Below are 22,433 nucleotides of genomic sequence, written 5' to 3' on the forward strand. Positions count from 1 at the left end.
AGAAGTAGTTGGTGAACCAGACGAGGCAGTCATTTGAGAAACCAAGGCTATTGAGTCTGCCGATAAGAATGCGGTGATTGACAGAGTCGAAAGCCTTGGCCAGGTCCGTTGAAGACGGCTGCACAGTACTGTCTTTTATCGATGGCGGTTATGATATTGTTTAGGACCTTGAGCGTGGCTGAGGTGCACCCATGACCAGCTCGGAAACCAGATTGCATAGTGGAGAAGGTACGGCAGGATTCGAAATGGTCGGTGATCTGTTTGTTAACTTGGCTTTCGAAGATTTTAAGGCAGGGCAGGATGGATATAGGTCTATAGCAGTTTGGGTCTAGAGTGTCTCCCCTTTGAAGAGGGGGATGACCGCGGCAGCTTTCCAATCTTTGAGGATCTCAGACGATAAGAAAGAGAGGTTGAACAGGCTAGTAATAGGGGTTGCAACAATTTCGGCGGATAATTTTAGAAAGAGAGGATCCAGATTGTCTAGCGCAGATGATTTGTAGGGATCCAGATTTTACTGCTCTTTCAGAACATCAGCTGTCTGGATTTGGGTGAAGGAGAAGCAGGGGGGGGCTTGGGCAAGTTTCTGCAGGGGGTGCAGAACTGTTGGCCGGGGTAAGGGTAGCCAGGTGGAAAGCACGGGCAGTTGTAAAAAAAAAAATGCTTATTGAAATGATCAATTGTCGTAGATTTATCGGTGATGACAGTGCTTCCCTAACCTCAGTGCAGTGGGCAGCTGGGAGGAGGTGCCCTTATTCTCCATGGACTTTACAGTGTTCCAAAACATTTTGGAATTAGTGCTACAGGATGCAAATTTCTGTTTGAAAAAGCTAGCCTTAGCTTTCCTAACTGACTGTGTAAATTGGTTCCTGACTTCCCTGAAAAGTTGCATATCACGGGGGCTATTCGATGCGAATGCAGTACGCCACAGGATGTTTTTGTGCTGGTCAAGGGCAGTCAAGTCTGGGATGAGCCATGGGCTATATCTGTTCTTAGTTCTACATTTTTTGAATGGGGCATGCTTATTTAAGATGGTGAGGAAAGCACTTACATTTTTATTTTTTGTAACTTTTTTTTGCCCCTAAATGAAAAGCTGATGGGCACTGTTTCAAGGTCAAGGGAGAGATTAGTATAGGCTAAGACTACTAGACACAGGAGGCAAGATGCTTTCCAATAAGTGCAGGATTGATTGAATAAATGTGCCTAGAGTAATCATTGATGACTGCATTGGCATTCATGTGCTTAATAGCAACATTTAAAAAAAAGTTTACATAATATAAAACTAACATAGGCCTACTTTTCCCCTCCTTCCAAGCAGGAGGGCTGCAACCAACTGACTTTAAATACCATCTGTGTCAGGAAGCCTGTGCTAGTGGAATATACCATCTATCCCTATATAAACAGGGGGCTTCGGGTAAGTAGTCCAATAGTCTATCCACTTTTCTCTTATACACTGTTCAGACAGAATTGACGCTAAACATTTTTTGGGGCCAATGTTTATATGAGCACCTTCCAAACAGTTCAATTTTTACCACATTCTTGCCAGCATAAGCCTTTTATGCATCCTGTTCGCATGCCGGCACCTATTGTTTATCAATGAGAGTATATGCTGTTGTGGGTGGGAGTCTATTTTAATAAATCCATTGAATATACACCATCTCAAAGCAATCCATTATGAATTATTTTAGGCAGGTTCTAAGAAACATTATAAGACTAAGAAAAATAAAATAGCATATTTTGAGTTTAATGATGTTACTGGTCTGTGCAGCTTATAGGCTGTGCCATGCAAATTAAATCAATAGTTCATTATTATGTTCATTAAACAAACAAGACACCCATGCCCCTGCACTGATCACAGTCAACACACATATTTTAAAGTAAGAAAATAATGGAATATAACAGAATAAAACAACTTAAGTGTCACGGGAACAGAACCGCTGTCATATAACAAAAAAGTGAGGTGTTTTGTTGTTGTTTGTAGCTATCTGTAACTTAGAATCTGCTCTTTCCAATCATGTTAAGAAATCTAACCTGAATGAATTGCGCACAGGCTCATCTAAAAAAGAGAGGTTGTGTGTAGCTGAAGAAGCTCATTCATATTAACCCATCATTCGTTGGCTAATTATTAGGCCTAATAGGCTACTGCAGTAAATCAGAATCAAATCTGTCTTCATCACACCATCACCCGCTTTATTTCCTTTCAAACGCCCCACCAGTTATTTTGGCTGAAGACAGATTTGTAGTTTAAGTGAGAATGTATTTAAATGGTGAGAATAAATGCCTTAAAAACATTTTCTGTTAAGCTTTGTGATTGACAGGGAAAAGTTTGATGTCAGACAACTATAGAATGATCATGATTTAATGTGTGCCAAAGCCGGTGTGCTGCCGAAAAGCTCCCCCCTGCCAGAATTGACCAGTAGTGTGTGCCACAGAAAGTATTTGACTCTAGCCACAAAATTAAGGAAATTAGAAAATAACTGGTGGGGAGTTTGAAAGGAAATAAAGCGGGCGATGGTGTGATGACATTGACTGGTGATGATCAATTTACCGCAGTAGCCTATTAGGCCTAATAATTAGCCAACTAATGATAGGATAATATGAATGAGCTTCTTCAGCTACACATAGCCTGACGTTTCACCACGCATGCCACGTTTTGTACTGTGATTGGTCAACAATGTAGAGCAGAAGCCAAAGGGCTGTGTTGGAGAGGATCAAAACAGCAAGGTATCATGGGTAAATTGTGACTGACTGACCTACAAATAATAATGAGTCGTTATTTATGATGCAAGGTGATTTGTTGATCAGTCAGTCGGCAGTCGCTTTGATGCTCTCGAACACTGTCATTTTCTCCTCTCCACCTGGATAGAATATCATCACCGCCTAGGCTTCAATGAAAATGGATGGGACACCATGTCCTCCGAGCGCTTTATGTCAGTGCCTTAACAGAGATAGCCAGCTTGTAGTCCTAACCTCTTGCTCGTTCAGCCATCCTATGGCAAAAATGAATGGGAAAAGAACAGGGTTTGGGATAAACGTCAAAAATAAGGTATAAGGTTAACACAAGCTTAGGAGATTGTATACATTTTGTTCTACGAGATAATATCAATAAGTTAACATGACCTTTATGAATTATGAAGCCTTTATGTTCTTTTCGGAATCACATAAATACTACATAATTCACAAAATGTGACTAGCTGATGAAGATTCTCATAGAACAAAACGTATAAGATCTCCTAAACTTGTTGACCTCATACCTTATTTTCGGCGTTTATCACAAAATCCTACAAAAACATAATTCATTCCACATAGGCTTTGTCCAACGAACCATGGCGGTGTTAGTGCCTACAAAAAGACGCCATTGTTATTTCTCTCTGGATTCACTCATTCTCAAACCCGCGCTCCTTACAGCGCGTGTACACTAGCACACTGTAAATTGCCGCGTACCGTTTAGGCCGCCCAGAGTGGCTCGCTTGTGGGCGTGCTGGCGTTCGATTGTGCGTCAAGAATTCAGCATAGCAACTGGCTATGATAGCTGAGGTTCATAGCTAGGTTCTGAACTAATGTGTATACCACACATTTTAGGGTCCGTACAGATCGGCTACATAGCTAGCTACACATCCATAGGCATACAGGTATTTTTTTTATTCCTCCACTGCACAATAAGCAAGAAAATAGTTCGCTAGCTACGTTACTTCAGCTGCATTGCATGGCAAATATCAGCAAGGCAAGCTTACAAAATTGTAACATTACATTTGCAGTAAAAGCTTTAACGTTAGCTAGCTAGATTTTTTACATCCACTGTTTCACAAGACGACAGCCTGGTTAGCTGGTTATTTCAGGAGTCCCTAAAACATTAAACCAGAATTACAATTTCATACTCATGTCACAACACCCATAAAGCTAGCCAGCTAGCTGGCTAATGTTAGCTAGTCAGCTAGCTTGCTAAATAGCAATTTTTGTAAATTATTTTTTACTAAAAAACATTAGCTAGTTAGCTAATAATACATAGTTTTCGAAATGTATTTACTTACTTTAATAGGTTCTCCCAGTCATGTGGATGATTGGAAACAGGGCAGCAAAGTTTGTCACGAGTGTTTTAGAGCATATTACTATTTACCTGTGAATAAATTCATGAAATGGAGAATGGATTAAACGATTTACCCATTTAATAACTTGCTATGCTGAATTCTTAACGTACAATCGAACGTGCTACCAGCACGCCCACAAGCGAGCCACTCTGGGCGGCCTAATCGGATCGCAGCAATTTAGCGTGTGCTAAGTGTACACGAGCCGTGGCCTATCCAATCTCCTTCTTCTTCGATGAGGTTTAACGGCGGTTGGCATCCAATAAATGTTGCATTACCGCCACAGACTGAAGTACAACTCCCTTATACTTTGCTCGAAAAAATAAATACATAAACAAAAAGCCTACCATCTAACACAACACTCAAAATGAATAAATAATAATCTAATAATAAAAAATAACAGCACCCTACTCCACTATTTAAATCTATTTAGTCCTACCTCAGGCCAACAACCTGAAAGTATGGGACACCACCACTTAACCCACCCTGTAACTCTTCTGATGTCAAGTCTCGCACACCCAAATACCTCTCTGCAGCTGCCAACACAGTCTCAATTTTGTACAATTTACATTCTATCCCTGCAGTACAGTTGATAACCATTGCTATAAATGCAAAAAATCCAATCTTACTGAAACATAAATCACTTGTTGGCCTATCCCTCTGTACTGGTACAGATCTACTACTCACACCACTCCTCTCAGGATCCCTCCTCCTTGACCCATCTTCCTCTACTTTCTTCACTGCTTCAGCATATGACAACTTCTGCACTACTCTAACCCTGGAAACCTCAACTTGCCTCTCTTGCACGGGACATTTCTGATCCCCAGCCCCATGGGCACCCCTACAATTAACACATACCACTACTTTCCCCAATGCTACACATTCCTTTGTCTCATGCCCTTCTGCACACTTCTCTCACCTAGGAACCTCCCTCCTGCCACATGCCCATAAGCTTGACACCTGTAACAAAGTAATGTATTCGGCACAAAAGCTCATACAAAATAAATTATATTCTAACATCACTTTGTTGGGGAAAGACTCAACATCAAAACTCAAAAGAACAGACAATGACTCTTCTGTTTCACCACTCACGCTATCCTGTCTGCGTTGCACCACACGACGAGCATCACAAACACTGGGAATCTTCCCCTCCAGTTGGTCAACTTTTACATTTACTGCTACCCCAGTAATCATTACTTTCAATGGCGCCCTTTTCTTGAGAGCAAAACAATTCACATTTCTTGCCCCCATTCGTTTTAGCCAATCTCCTGAGCTGAGGTCGAATAATCATACCGCACTAACCCTACTATTTGTGACGTAAATTGAGTATGTAGTATATATTCATTAAAAACCTCTACGGGATCGGTGTCCCTAAACCGGGACGGTTGTTAACGTGCACTAATGTGACTAGAATGATGTTGTATACAACAGCCAACTTTCCGGGACACAGACATGTCTTATATGGGCAGAAAGCTTAAATTCACATTAATCTAACTGCAGTGTCCAATTAACAGTAGCTATTACAGTGAAAAAATACCATGCTATTGTTTGAGGAGAGTGCAGAACAACAAAAACTTTTATCAAGGCAACTGGTTTGATACATTTAGCTCTGAAGGTAAATAATGTACTTACATTCAGTAGTCTTGCCCTGATTTGTCATCCTGAGGGTCCCAGAGATAAAATGTAGCATAGTTTCGTTTGATAAAATACATTTTTATGTTCAAATGTAGGACCTGGTGTCTACAGTTTGACCCCACAGCTGTTTCTGGCACCACAGCCACCCCGGCCCCGGCCATCTAGATGTGTGAAAGTTAGTGTATAAGCTAATGATTCATCATGTATGACATTCCTGTCAGAGCTGCTAGGAGTACTGGGTGGAGGAGTCAAGCGCAGAGAGCAGGGTTTCAAGAAAGTGGATTTATTTTCCAAATTACAGGGAAAACGATCATGCCCTAAACACACAGGCGCATGAAAAGACGAGTCCAAAAACACCGGACTAAACTGTCCCAAGAAAATAATAAAATCCACATCACAATCCAACACCAAATAACAGATAAACAAGCCCGCACAAAAGCCAGCGGGCTACCTGCCCTTAAATAGCCTACCCACCAAACTAAACTCAAAACAGGTGCACCCAATCAGCCCAAACTAACAGAAACAAAAAGAAAAGAATCGATGGCAGCTAGTAGGCCGGTGACGACGACCGCCGAGCGCCGCCCGAACAGGAAGAGGCACCATCCTCGGCGGGATTCGTGACAATTCCTAGGAGTGTAAACTACATTTTTTGTATGTTCTCTATAGTTATGTACCTGAAATGTATCAATTGACCAATTCGGCACATTTCGGCAAACTCCTGGCAGACTTAATACAAAATATTGTGCAGTAATGTAATTCTTCACTGGATCAGTCTGAGACTTTGCACACACACTGCTGCCATTTTTTTTTTTTTTTATGTATGATCCTTTTAGTATGTAGTATACAGTATGTTAGTATAGTTATTCGAAAACAGCTCTGGTCTGGAGAACAGGGAAGTGGTACAGCCTTAATAGCCTCAATAACTAAAATACTCAAAGGCAGATAAAATACCGACATTACTGTAATGAGCTACCTGGGAGTGGATATGGCTGAGACATGAATATGTTTCAGCCAATGTGTAGACATTCACTTTTACAATGTTTTATAAGTCGGTGTCCGACTGTCTTCAGCAAGGTGAGAGAGTTTGGGAAATGGCGCGCTATAGTCACAATGCCCATGGACGTGGTCATCTCTGGGCTCATCATACACATCATTGATTTGAATCTATCTGACTTGGATCATCATTGTGTCAATATGATGAGTTTATGACTGGCCTTGATGACTCAGACACAAAGGAAGTGATATGTGTCTCTTTATTCTTGTTTCCATTTACTTTAAGATGTGGTTAGGGTGTTACGCTATTTACAATGGGTAAGTTGAAATATTTGTGGGTATGAAAAGAGGACTGTGTCTTATTAAACACTATGTTTTACTCACACCTGCCTTTGTGCATTAAAAGCACAGGGAGATAGTGTGGACACAATCGGTTTGCTGTATCTAAGTCTGGTAACAGTAAATTCCAATGTAGGCTAAATATAGTCAATCCTCTACTTAAGAATGGACATCTCATTGACAGCCTAAAAGAGACATAAGTATCAGTTTGATGGCTTACTTCCTCATTCTCCTTCACCCTTGTCCACCATGTGTTTTTACAGTCCATTTACCCTGCTCCCTGTCACTCTGAAGTAGCCCAGTGTGTGGCCACGTAAAAACCCTGTTGTGCAAGTTTCCACACTGTCACTGTAATCATCCTGCAACTAAGCAATCATGATACACTCAGTGTTTTCCCTTTGAACCTCTGCAATTTACTGTAAATCAAAACTACAGCATACACTGAGGGTACAAATATTAGGAACACCTTCCTAATATTGAGTTGCACCCTCTTTTGCCCTCAGAACAGCCTCAATTTGTCGGGCATGGACTACAAGTTGTCAAAAGTGTTCCAGAGGAATCCTGGCCCATGTTACCTCCAATGCTTCGCTACCCACAGTTGTGTCAAGTTGGCTGGATGTTCTTTGGGTGGTGGACCATTATTGATACACACAGGAAACTTTTGAGTGTGAAAAACCCAGCAGCGAAGCATTACTTGACACACTCAAACCGGAGCGCCTGGCACCTACTACCATACTCCGTTCAAAGGCACTTAAATCTTTTGTTTTGCCCATTCACAATCCATGTCTCAAGGCTTAAAAATTATTCTTTAATCTGTCTCCCCCGCTTCATCTGCACTGATTGAAGTGGATTTAACAGGTGACATCAATAAGGGATCATAGCTTTCACCTGGATTCAACTGGTCAGTCTATGTCATGGTAGTTGTATACAGTGCAGATATTTTGCTTATGGATTGTATAGATATCAATTATTACATATTTTTGTAGTTACACATTCAAACTAAGGTCCTGGTGTTCTTTTCTTATACAGTAAACTTTTATTGAAGCAATACACATTTACATTCATACTAATATACAAATACAATACTACAATATGTTTTCAAAAGTTGCAAAATATATACACACAATGATGTGAGTGACACAACCAGTCATCTTTTCTAAAAAATAAATATCTGTACGAGTGAAAAAATAAAGTGCAAAACATAGTCCAGTAACTATGATCTGAATGTACAGTGTGTCGGTCACAGAATAGAGCAAGTTGCCAACTTCAACCAAATGTCATAGGCCATCATCTGAAAAACACTCAGCAGACATTCTCCAGAGTGACACTTCTATGAGTCCCTTTCTGAGTAAAGTAGATGGGAAAAAATCACTGAAACAGTACATAGTTTTAGAGACGTTGTAAATTACAAATCACCTACTGATTATCCACAATCTTAATTGGACTGTCTCCCATACAGCACATTTCAGTTTCATCTAACTTCTTCTAACATTCGTATGACTGATGTATGGGCTGCCATTCTCTGGAAAACTATGTATGAAAGTGTCTTACATGTGGGATTTTACAACATGATGAATGGGTAAACGACGAGGCTCAAAAGTTTGAAATGACTGACATCTATGAAATAATAAGCTTACACAGAATAAAACAACCTTTTTAAGGGTCGCCCTGGGGCTTAAAGCTGGAATCCATAGCGGTGAAACTGCCACGTCCGTTTCCAATATTACAACAACAAAGACGTTACTTCAAACAACAAACACCCGTTTTTTTTTGGTTGCCTCTGACATCATCGCACATGCGATAGATCAGCAGAGTACTATATCATTTTTTTTTACCACGATGCAGGATGCATGTCTGCCCTGTAAAAAAAAAAAGATTAATAAATGCGCCTGGGGCGACCAGTGGCGCTGTTTCATCTTATGCAGATTTTAGCTTTAAGCTTTCATTTTGACAGTAGTTTTTTTTACAGTCACTCAGACATGTGTATGGAAATGGCTTGTCCAGTACAATATTCTGAATCTCAACGCCAGAGTTGGAATGTTCTGAGTGACAGAGTTTGGTATATTGCTCCTCCATTACCCTTCAAGAATATGGTATCCCATGTACCCCAGCTCAGCTCAGCTCAGCTCTGCAGCATGTGTTGCCTGGTGGAAGATGCTGTGCTACTGCTACCATCCAAACTAGACCCCGATTGTTTCCGCATCCGATCAAGAATGTAGAATCGAAGCATCAGGAAGAAACCTATGGGACAGACCACAGAATGTTTCAGATTAGTTCTGTGATGGGCCAATAACACCTTACAGAAGCTAGGATCTTTGCTCCAGAATTAGATTCCAGATTCTGAATTCAAAACAGCCTATAATCAACATCATTCTAAGCTATCTGTAACAGCTAAACACGTATTGAATGTCACTTATTTCAACAGTAGTGAAACAAATGACATGGAAACAAATCCATATACAGTTGAAGTCGGAAGTTTACATACACTTAGGTTGGAGTCATTAAAACTTGTTTTTCAACCACTCCACAAATTTCTTGTGAACAAACTATAGTTTTGGCAAGTCGGTTAGGACATCTACTTTGTGCATGACAAAAGTCATTTTTTTCAACAATTGTTTACAGACAGATTAGTTCACTTATAAGTCACTGTATCACAATTCCAGTGGGTCAGAAGTTTACATACACTAAGTTGACTGTGCCTTCAAACAGCTTGGAAAATTCCAGAAAATGATGTCATGGCTTTAGAAGCTTCTGATAGGCTAATGGACATCATTTGAGTAAATTGGAGGTGTACCTGTTGATGTATGTCTAGGTCTACCTTCAAACTCACTGCCTCTTTGCTTGACATCATGGGAAAATCAAAAGAAATCAGCCAAGACCTCAGAAAAACAATCGTAGACCTCCAAAAGTCTGGTTCATCCTTGGGAGCAATTTCCAAACGCCTGAAGGTACCACATTCATCTGTACAAACAATAGTACGCAAGTATAGACACCATGGGACCACGCAGCCGTCATACTGCTCAGGAAGGAGACGCGTTCTGTCTCCTAGAGATGAAAGTACTTTGGTGCGAAAAGTGCAAATCAATCCCAGAATAACAGCAAAGGACCTTGTGAAGATGTTGGAGGAAACAGGTACAAAAGTATCTATATCCACAGTAAAACAAGTCCTATATTGACATAACCTGAAAGGTCGCTCAGCAAGTAAGAAGCCACTGCTCCAAAACCGCCATAAAAAAAGCCAGACTACGGTTTGCAACTGCACATGGGGACAATGATGGTACTTTTTGGAGAAATGTCCTCTGGTCTGATGAAACAAAAATAGAACAGTTTGGCCATAATGACCATCATTATGTTTGGAGGAAAAAGGGGGAGCCCAAGAACACCATCCCAACCGTGAAGCACGGGGGTGGCAGCATCATGGTGTGGGAGTGCTTTGCTACAGGAGGGACTGGTGCACTTCACAAAATAGATGGCATCGTGAGAGAGGAAAATTATGTGGATAAATTAAAGCAACATATCAAGACATCAGTCAGGAAGTTAAAGCTTGTTCGCAAATGGGTCTTCCAAATGGACAATGACCGCAAGCATACTTCCAAAGTTGTGGTAAAATGGCTTAAGGACAACAAAGTCAAGGTATTGGAGTGACCTTCACAAAGCCCTGACCTCAATCCCATAGAGAATTTTTGGCCAGAACTGAAAAGGCGTGTGCGAGCAAGGAGGCCTACAAACCTGACTCAGTTACACCAGCTCAGTCAGGAGGAATGGACCAACATTCACCCAACTTATTGTGGGAAGCTAGTGGAAGGTTACTCGACAAGTTTGACCCAAGTTAAACAATTTAAAGGCAATGCTACCAAATACTAATTGAGTGTATGTAAACTTCTGACCCACTAGGAATGTAATGAAAGAAATACAAGCTGAAATAATTCTCTCTACTATTATTCTGACATTTCACATTCCTAAAATAAAGTGGTGATCCTAACTGACCTAAGACAGGGAATTTTTACTAGGATTAAATGTCAGGAATTTGTGATAAACTGAGTTTAAATGTATTTGGCTAAGCTGTATGTAAATGTCCGACTTCAACTGTAGGTATCTGAAAATGGTCACACCAGCAATAAAGTGCAGTTTTTTTGTGAACTTCTAGCAGACTGGTTGCAGGGAGGTTTTCTCCTGATACGTTTCAAAGCAACACAATGTTTCAAAGCAACACAATGGACGGTTGGCTCCGACGGCCTCCTCTGGTCATGTGACCATATTAACCTTACGTTAGACTCAACAGAGGTGTACCTACCCTGTAGGGAGTTGAGGATGCAGAACAGGAAGAGGATGAACACAGAGAGGTGTCCAAAGTCCAGGAATTCCAGGCCCCATGAGGTCCCAAATAGGCAGCTGAGACCCCAGATACTGATGAACGCCACCTTGTTCTTCCTCCACTCGTCTCGGTTCTGGATCTTTCTCTGGACCAGGAAGAGCATGATCAGACCAGAAACGACCACTACAGCCAGGAAGGTCAGGTTGATGAAGTAATGGGCTAGTAGGCCTACAGAGTCTGGAGAGACATCCATCCAGCACCTAGAAGACCATGGTGAAAAAGTATGAATCACTGGGCTAACTTACTCACCACCTCAGTCAAATGTCAAAACTTGAACTACTGTTCATCTTACAGGTGCAGTAGATCCAACGTGTACTCACATCAAGAAGGGGTTGTCGACATCATCACTGGACACAACCTCTTTCACACCATAGACTTTTCCAATGGCAAGCAGTACAATGACCGGAATAGCTGGGAGACCTGGACAGAGGATGAAAATGATGGTACAGTAACAGTCATTGGCTTAAAGTTGTACTCAAGTCAATTGTATTCATCTACCAACAATGAGCAGTGGAATATAAACCAATTATTTGTGTATGTTTCCACTCACCAAAGCCAACCAGGTTCCAGACGTAAGGACTGGGGGAGGGGCTGAACACCACGTAGACCAACCAAAAGGTGTGTAACCCTTCAATAGACATCCAGGAGAAGGAACTGAGCAGAGCATAGTGGAGAGCCGCCCCAAAAACCCAGCATGCCTTGTTCCCTCCCACGTTGGCCACAATCCCTGTCAGGAAAAAGAGGAAGCTAAGAAGGAACAGTGCCATGGCCAGACCTCGATGGACCGCAGTGGACGGGTTCATCCCTCTCCTGCCACAGTGCAAGAAGAGGAGAGAAAGTTTGAGAGAGAGGGAGGGTTGGAGGGAGGGAGAGAAATAGATTGACAAAGAAAGAGTGGGTAACTGTTATGAAACGAATATCACTCATATCTTGTTTTTTTTTAAGACATTTAGGAATTTCCCATGATCTCTTGAGATATTTGCACAACATGATTAGGAAGTATTGTCACATGTTGAGGCCTGGTAACCCCAGATATTATGGGTAGGACAGGCTGCAGGGAGACAGACCCTTGCACATGAGGAGAAGTACCTCTGTTTGTTAAGGAAGATCATGATGACAACACAGCTCAACGTAGAAGCGGCACAGCCAATTGATGTAATGACCGTTAGAGCCTCCAGATGGCGCACTGGTCGTGGTTCCAATTGCTGAGGTGAATAGAAGACAAAACCAATTTTAGGCCTACTATTACCAATCTACTTGAGATTAGTTGTTATTGATTTATTCAAATGATTGGCCATGAAATATTCTAGATAGAGGTTATAGCTCACCACTAGGATGGCGAAGTATGTGAGATGATTACAGCGGCATTCTGTGTCCTCTGCACCTTTCTGTATGGTCTCACAACCTTCCTTTTTCCATGTGACCTCTGCTGGATCTGCAACAATTAAACCCATACCAATAGCCTTAGCAAGACCTGGAAATGCTAACCCTGCATAATTATGAATTAATGTCCGAGGTGGTGTGGTATATGGCCAATATACCACAGCTTAGGGCTGTTCTTACGCACGACGCAACGAGAAGTGCCTGGATACAGTCCTTAGCCATGCTATATTGACCATATACCACAAACCCCAGAGGTACCTTATTGCTATTATAAACTGGTTACCAACATAATTAGAACAGTAAACAAGTAATTTCGCATCATACCTGTGGTATATTGCCTGATATACCGCGGCTTTCAGCCAATCAGCATCCAGGATTCAAACTACCCGGTTTATAATTTCTCATTTACCACAGCTTTCAGCCAATCAGCATCCAGGGCTCGAAAGACCCAGTTTATAATCATTAATAAACAACATTATTATTATTTGTATTCAATACAAATAATAATAATACAAATAAGTACGCTATTATTGCAACCAAGTTTAAACATGTTTCTTTACAAACCTTTCTTTGTGTCCCAAGAAACACATTTTCTTGAGTGACTTGTCTGAAAAAGAAAAGTTACAAAGGGGAGGTGAGAGGCAAGTAGGGACAAACATATTCAATTCACCACTAGATGGCGACCTGGATACTAAACAACAACACATACCAAATACTGTATATCTGTCTGGCATGCAAGATTAGCTGCAATCATATTTTACAAGTGTTACTGTTGACCGACTCACACGTTGAGTCAGAACAGAAAGGATCAAGTGTACAATGACCTGAATAAAACATTTTCAATTTAACTGATGCACCAGTATCATTCAAAATATCTAAAAGTGATAACACTAAGGCCATGCTGAGATAAAGTCCAGAAACACTAAACACTACAACCACACAACAGAAAGTTAACTTTACTCTAACTGTACAACTGTTTAAGAATATAAATATACTAATAAATATACTATAATAAAAAGCTACTTGCTACAGTACAATTGCTAGAGTGACTCATTCTGAGATGAAGCAGACAATTTTTTTCTACAAAACTTTCCCTTTTGTTTCCTTTTGCTTCTGAAAGGGGTTTGTGCTCGGAGAGTTTGAGAAAGTAAAATACATCAAGGGGGAAAAAAACGGCGGCACTTCAAGTCAAACTAAGACACACACACATGCAGTCAGGCACACACGCACACACTTACTGGTATGACAGAATGATGGAAACCAATCCGGATTGGCTCTGTAAGGTTGGTGATGATCTCATTCTCCACAGTGATTCCCACCACATCTTCTAGAATCCTGATGACATGATGGTTTGCCTTAGAACTCCACTGTGAACACACAACAACCAGAATGCCAAACTACACTTCATAGTCTATGGACAACGATTAAACCCAGTCTCGGACAACGAATGTTTTGGCGCTTTAGTGTAAACTGTAATGTACAGCTTACACAGACTAGGGTAGCAGCCAAGTGGAAAACCCCATTGGCTCTTACCTGGAAAAGGGTGCTGTTTTTGAAGTAGGTGCAGACAACCTTGACCTTTTTCTTTCCTCGAGGTTTCAGATAAGAAGGCAGGTGAACTGATGGAATCCTTTGAGGAGGAACTCCTCGAGGCGCCTGCATAACACCAACACACAAGTTAGTTATAATAATCATATAACATTACGTGTTTGTGTGTCTGTGTGTGCGTTTATGGTCTTACAGGCAGAGTGATGTTGTAGCCCTGAAAGCCTTCCTCCATCTCCACCACAGTGCTCATGGCACAGGGCAGCACCACGTTCCCCAGCACCTTGGACCTCATCACTGTCTCCTCTATCCTACAGACCAATACAGACACAGTATTTAGAACCCAATCTATCTCATACAGGTAATTTCTATGCATTACATATAGGCATTACTTTTGGGCATGTGATGGTGATATAGAAACTGCTGTACAATAGACGGAAGTTTTGTGTACAAACCAGACCCCACCCATTATTCACACTGAGCTCAATTTTTGGGTTTGTGGCCTAAGCTCTGCGGCTCACTCATAATAGATGACGTCATACTTCACTACTGCCCGAACATGTTTACAACAACATCTTGTCATGCTGGTGAGTCAACTCAAGAGGATGTGCATAGCCATAGAGATATGAGATATGACATGGAGGGGTGTAATTCAAAACAAAGAGGTACAACTTACATGTTCACTTTATCACCAGATCCCTGACTCGCCTCATCACAAAACTTGTTTTCTGAAAGGCAAAGAATCCATTCAGAAGCAGTCTAGTATTTATATTTTCAAGACTGTATAACACACCCAAAATGTACTTAGATTAACAATTACTTATTAAAGTTGATTTCCTCATCAGACAATATAACTGACAAGATAACTCAAAGGCTTGCTTACTGCAGTTGATCATTCCGCCAAAAAACCCATAGGCTGGGTGTATTTGGTAACTTATGATATCACCCTGTTGTGTCGCGTTGAGTATCCCGTACATAGCAATCCCGTATTTTTTGCCTTGGGACAGGTCAGTGCAGCAGTTCCCCTGTAGACCAGACGACCAGCACAGAGTGTGGTTCTTTCCATTCACCTCTACCCAGAGGTGGTCCAGAAGTGGCTCCCAGTACATACAGAAGGGTCTCTCTCTTGCCTTTGGGCTAGGGCCCAGCTCGATGACAGAAGAGTTCTGACATTGGGCCGTTATCTGACCATGGATGGACAGGGAGCTCTCATTGGCTGAGATGGTGATCTTGCCACAGCCCCTTTTCAAATCGTGAGCCAGAGTTAATTTCCCGTTGCCATGGCGCCAGGTTCCACACATTTTGAAGTTCCTGTCGTTTTCCCCTGATCCTGTTCGGACAGTTTTTGAGAATTATTTATGTTTTACTTTTGGAATTTTAAAGAAACGGAATCCCTCTCAATTTATACAGTATTTTGCTTCATTTGTAGACCAAATAAAATGTTCACTTACCTGATGCAAGAAGGGTAAAGCGAAAGATCATCCACAGGGTCCCTCCAAACCCCTGGTTGGGCACCATTGTTACTGTATGGTTTGACCTTTGACCTCTATAAAATGGCAAGAAGAACAACACAGTTGTAAAACGTCAGTACTGCTCAACTTTAATTAGTGTTCCAGACACTTCTCTCCGTGAAAAGCAGGATAGATCTGTCCCAAGGTGATTGCAGTCACTCTTTCAAACACATATCTGTACCATTCCTTCCAGTGGCGATTATCTCATTATTTATCCTGTCTTCTCTAAACAACACATCTCCTAGACACCATTCCTCTTCTTAGATACACTTATTCTAAAAAATATATATAATTAACTATTTCCTTATCAATAAAAACATTTGTTCAGTCCTAAAAATACATTTGGTGTCCTTTCTTGAGTTCTTATCAATGAGAACACAATTTTCCTTCCATCAGTCACACAGACACCATTCAGTGTGTCTTGTATTCACTGTCTTCGATGACAAGTGTGTTCTGAGGGCTCACAGATGCAGACTTACCAATGAATGCAATGCTAATTCACTGTATTCACACTAATTCCCTGTCTGAGAACGAAAATATATCACATTAGCTATTCTGCAGAAGACGTGTACAACCCATGTGGCTGCTGCCATGGTGATCGAAGTATCTTCCCACAGACACACACCACAGTCTTTAATTTCAATTCTAACTGAGCTGTAGTAGCAGACATATGACCTACATGTGTACAATTTAAAGTGTTAGTGAAGCTACACTCTTAAAAAAAAGGTTTCAAAAGGGTTCTTTAGCTGTCCCTAAAGGATAAATATTTTTGGTTCCAGGTAGAACCCTCTGTATAAAAGGTTCTACATGGAATCCAGAAGGGTTCTACCTGCAACCAAAAAGGGTTATTCAATGGGGATTCTCCTATGGGGACAGCCAAAGAACCCTTTAAGGTTCTAGAGAGCACCTTTTTTTCTAAGAGTGTATAGAAATGTCACACTGTAAGAAATGAAGCTACATTAAAGCTACCTTAAAGAAAATTATATTTTACTTATTTAAAGTTACTTGCGAAAAGTAGTTCACTACATCCAAACTACTTTGTGAAAAATTATCATATGTAAATCTGAAATTTCATAGACTACAAATTGCAAGAACAGATCACTTGGGTAAAATGTAACAAAATGTTTAATTTAGCCTAATCAACACAACTATGTTTCATGTAAGAATTATGCAGGTCTGATGGCGAAAAATAAAGTAGATTCTTGCCTACTTCTATACACTATACCATAGTGTATAGACAAACAAAATAAGGAAACAAATTCAAACTATACAGGAGCTTCTCATTTAAACCATATTGTGCATAGTGTTGCACACTTGATTAATCCAATGATATTATTCACAACTATTTTTGTGGATATTTTTAAAGCCTTTACTTTACAATTTGGCTAACAGAAAAAATGCTGTCTACTGGTATTAAGTTAATTAAGGTAATTCTTGCAGGGACATTATCTTTATGCTATATGACTCAGAGGGGGGTATGTGGTGTGTATGTCTCCCACACGACCTCAGGAGGAAGTCTGATTTGAATAGAGACCTGTCTAAATATACAAAAGTATATTTCCTGGGACTAGTTTGCGTCGTCAAAGTAGTGTAGTGTAAAGAGGACTAAGATTGAGGGGACAGGACGGAATTTTAGCTAGCTAACGTTAACAATGCTAGCTATTTTTGACAAACTTTGCTAGCTAATGGCAACATTGCCATCTCTATAAAGTACATTTGCCGACATGATAATGATGGCAAAGCTGTTTCCTACTAAATATTTGCCTACTTTAGCAATGCCATTGTAATTTAGACTCCCTTTCATAATGACTGGGCATCAGTCAACATTTGGGCACCAATTTGGTGGACAGCAGCGTTAGAACGTTTATAACAATGGCATTACACAAACGAATGATGGCAGTGCAACCCACGATGAAGCTATTAGCTACATGCTTTAGTTTCTGTGGGAAAACTGCACTCCTCCATAAGAGAAGTCAGACAACTGCACGCAGCCGTTGAACCACAGTCTAGTGGGGTTTGTGGAGGACACAGATTATGTACAGCATACATCAGAAACCTGTCACCCGCAAATGCTACACACACAAACAAGCACTGAGCTAAATGTTGACACAGAAAGGTTTCCTACGGATGAAGGCCTGTTCTCATCTATGCCAAAATCTATTTCTTATGTCATGAGCGTGAGCACCAACACGAGTGAGACATCAATCGATCCCACAATAGGCGTACTGTAAAAACAGCAACATATGATGATATCATATGAGAGATGTCAAAAACAGAACAGTGAATTACGCTTTCTATATGTCTTGATTGTGGTCTCTGTATTTCCCCTATGTGGTGAGAGAGTAGCAACAAAAGTGTATTTTTATTAAGTCGTGACTTCCCCGTGGTATAAGGCGTAACTTCCCCGAGTTCCCCGTTTCAGGTGTTGAGGAACATCTCAATTTCCACACACTTTCTCATCTGAGTGGAGTTTATAACCAAGTCTTTACCTATCCTGCCTCCCTACACAATATTTGTCCTATGCTCAGAACATATCTCACACAATGGGGTCCGGTCACACAAGTCTGCAATACTACTCTTCTCCATTTCCAACCACTCGTTCTTCCTCTCTGAGCGTGGCCCCCTTGGCAAACAGATCATACTACTGATAAGCTATACTACGGTTTTGTACTTTTCAAGTAGTGCATTGTGTAATACCAGTTAGGAATTCGTTGGACTATACTTATAAGAAATCCGCAGTCTCTCCCCATCGCATAATCAGACTTCACATAATCAACAAGTTCACACAAGGTGCTCAGTTCTCTTCTGTTTGAGAAGGGTAAACCCGACCTCCACCCAGTCTCTGCTCCCACCCCCTCTCCATTGTTCAAGCCGAGGAATTCAACACAATGAAAGAATGTCCCTTTTCACTTCTCAACTTTGTGTGTGCGTGTTTGTGTGTGTGTGTTGACACAGTTCATACAGTTATAAATGCTCAAGGCCAAAGCATGTTGTATAGTAGCTAGCCACATAATGCATGAGCTTGGTGACAAAAATGAGACATACCATTGTGTAAGAAACTCAAATTTCCATTTTGATCATTCTGATGAGACGGGTAAATTCGCACACACAATTTTTCACACTTCCCCACTCTTTTCACCCGTTAATTTCAAAGATGCTGCATTTGTGACATTGTGGCCTCAATTGAAACTTGCCCTATCCAATGAACTCTTGTTCAAACTTTCTTTAAGCTGCTGTATTTTGATGTCTTCAACATCAGTGATTCACCCTGTCTGTCACTGAAAGCATCTGTATATCACTTCAGAGTAGTATAGCTAGGAGTGGCAAAGCAGTCAAAGCAAGTGAGAGTCAGACAGACATGCAACAAGCTTTACTCCACCACCTTTTGTCTGAGAAGAGAAAACAGAGCATAAGACTAGTCAGGATCGAGGGAAAGATGAACGGAGCAAAGTACAGAGAGATCCTTTATGAAAACCTACTCCAGAGAGCTCAGGACCTCAGACTGGGGTGAAGGTTCACCGTCCAACTGGACAACAACCCTAAGCACACAGCCAAGACAACACAGGAGTCTCTGAATGTCCTTGAGTGGCCTAGCCAGAGCCCGGACTTGAACCAGATCGAACATCTCTGGAGAGACCTGATTATAGCTGTGCAGTGACGTTCCCCATCCAACCTGGCAGAGCTTGAGAGGATCTGCAGAGAAGAATGGGAGAAACCCCACAGATAAAGGTGTGCCGATCTTGTAGCGTCATACCCAAGAAGACTCGAGGCTGTAATCGCTGCCAAAGGTGCTTCAACAAAGTACTGAGTAAACGGTCTGAATACTTATGTAAATGTAATATTTCCGTTTTTTATTTTGAATAAATTTGCAAAAATGTCTAAAAACCTGGTTTTGCTTTGTCATTATGGGGTATTATTTTTTACTGTTTTCTACATTGTTTACTATTTTCTACATTGTAGAATAATAGTGAAGACATCACAACTATGAAATAACACATGGAATCATGTAGTAACCAAAAAAGTGTTAAACAAATCAAAATATATGTTAAATTTGAGATTCTTCAAAGTAGCCACCCTTTGCCTTGATGACAGCTTTGCACACTCTTGGCATTCTCTCAACCAGCTTTATAAGGTAGTCACCTGAAATTCATTTCAATTAACAGGTGTGCCTTGTTAAAAGTTAATTTGTGAAATTTATTTCCTTTTTAATGCGTTTGAGCCAATTATGACTCGGTAGGGGTGGTATACAGAAGATAGCCCTATTTGGTAAAATACTAATTCCATATTATGGCAAGAACAGCTCAAATAACCAAAGAGAAATGACAATCCATCATTACTTTAAGACATGAAGGTCATTCAATCCAGAAAATGTCAAGAACTTTGAAAGTTTCTTCAAGTGCAGTTGCAAAAACCATCAAGCACTATGATGAAGCTTGCGGTTTTGAGGACCGCCACATGAAAGGAAGACACAGATTTACCTCTGCTGCAAAGGATAAGTTCATTAGAGTTAACTGCACCTCAGATTGCAGCCCAAATAAATGCTTCACAGAGTTCAAGCAACATCAACTGTTCAGAGGAGACTGCGTGAATCAAGCCTTCATGGTCAAATTGCTGCAAAGAAACCACTACTAAAGGACAGCAACAAGAAGAAGAGACTTGCTTGGGCCAAGAAACACAAGCAATGGACATTAGACCGGAGGAAATCTGTCCTTTGGTCTGATGAGTCCAAATTTTAGATTTTTGGTTTCAACCACCGTGTCTTTGTGAGACACAGAGTAGGTGAACGAATAATCTCCACATGTGTAGTTCCCACCGTGAAGCATGGAGGAGGAGGTGTGATGGTGCTTTGCTGGTGACACTGTCTGTGATTTATTTATAATTCAAGCCACACTTAAACAGCATGGGTACCACAGCATTCTACAGCGATACGCCATCCCATCTGGTTTGTGCTTAGTGGGACTATCATTTGTTTTTCTACAGGACAATGACCCAACACACCTCCAGGCTGTGTAATGGCTATTTGACCAAGAAGGAGAGTGATGGAGTGCTGCATCAGATGACCTGGCCTCCACAATCAACCAACCTCAACCCAATTGAGATGGTTTGGGATGGGTTGGACCGGAGAGGGAAGGAAAAGCAGCCAACAAGTGCTCAGCATATGTAGGAACTCCTTCAAGACTGTTGCAAAAGCATTCCAGGTGAAGCTGGTTGAGAGAATGGCAAGAGTGTGCTAAGCTGTCATCAAGGCAAAGGGTGGCTACTTTGAAGAATCTAAAATATATTTTGATTTGTTTAACACTTTTTTGTTTACTACATGATTCCATATGTGTTATTTCATAGTTTTGATGTCTTCACAATTATTCTACAATGTAGAAAACAGTAAATTAAAGAAAAACCCTTGAATGAGTAGGTGTGTCCAAACTTTTGACTGGTAATGTATATTAAAGGTTGTACAACTGTCACGTTCGTTGACGGAAGAATCAGACCAAGGTGCAGCGTGGTAAGCGTAGATCATTTTATTTGAGGAACACGAAAAAAACAATAAACTACAACCGAACGTGAAGCTACATGCAGTGCAGACCGCAACTACACACAAACAAGATCCCACAAACTAAAGGTGGCAAAAGGCTGCCTAAGTATGATCCCCAATCAGAGACAACGATAGACAGCTGCCTCTGATTGGGAACCATACCCGGCCAACAAAGAAATAGAAAAACTAGAATGCCCACCCAAATCACACCCTGACCTAACCAAATAGAGAAATAAAAAGGCTCTCTAAGGTCAGGGCGTAACAACAACTGAATGCCTTCAACTGAAATGTGTCTTCTGCATTTAACCCAACCCCTCTGAATCAGAGAGATGCGTATTAACCAATTTTAGAATAAGGCTGTAAAGTAACAAAATGTGGAAAAAGTCAAGGGGTCTGTATACTTTACAAATTAACTATATTTTTCCTGATGTTTCTTACAGATATAGGATAGACACTTCAGAACAAACTTCCTTTAGATTTTTTTTTGGGGGGGGGGACTATCTGTTGTTCCATGTAGTGAATCTGCTATTCAATGCATTTGTATGGGCTAATGGCATTTTTATTTTTCATCAAATAATTTTTTTAATATATTTTTTTATACTTAAAATTCTAATTCAAATAGCTAAATTATCCTTGGTATGACCTTCATAAAACAATTCCATATAGCTTGGTAGAATGCATTCAGTTGTGCAACTGACTAGATATCCCCTTTCCTAAGGTGCATTTAGTTGACCACAATAGTTATTGAACTTTGCAGTCTTTGCAAGGCATTTTGTCCCCATGTTTATAGCAACAATTGTAATCTTCTGGTTAAAAGGCTTATACTGAACTGTATTCTTTTGCCAACCTGTCAAGGAAGTGGGCAAACATTAAACTACACCAAAACCATCACCCAAGCCTTGGTATAAATACTAGCAGCACCTCATCCTTTGATTCTGCATTTCATAATAGTAATAAGTAATACCATTACAATTACGCCTACTAAAAGTAAGAACAGATACAATTTTGTAGAAATGAAGCCAAAATCAACTGTCACATAC

The 22,433-nt window shown here is 40.7% G+C and overlaps 1 protein-coding gene across 1 annotated transcript; it reads right to left on the reverse strand.

Annotated features, from left to right (window-relative positions):
* Positions 1-9,171: 9,171 nt before the first annotated feature.
* LOC120052229 (adhesion G-protein coupled receptor G5-like) lies at positions 9,172-15,870 on the reverse strand. Its single transcript, XM_038999055.1, has 10 exons — positions 15,804-15,870; positions 15,328-15,682; positions 14,549-14,663; positions 14,341-14,463; positions 14,046-14,162; positions 12,514-12,629; positions 11,975-12,234; positions 11,745-11,844; positions 11,344-11,624; positions 9,172-9,290 (listed from the first exon to the last, which is right to left on the reverse strand). The coding sequence occupies exons 1-10, from the start codon at positions 15,868-15,870 to the stop codon at positions 9,172-9,174; spliced, it is 1,653 nt and encodes a 550-aa protein (XP_038854983.1).
* Positions 15,871-22,433: the final 6,563 nt, after the last annotated feature.

This window comes from Salvelinus namaycush, chromosome 1 (assembly GCF_016432855.1).
Source record: "Salvelinus namaycush isolate Seneca chromosome 1, SaNama_1.0, whole genome shotgun sequence".
Lineage (NCBI taxonomy): Eukaryota > Metazoa > Chordata > Actinopteri > Salmoniformes > Salmonidae > Salvelinus > Salvelinus namaycush.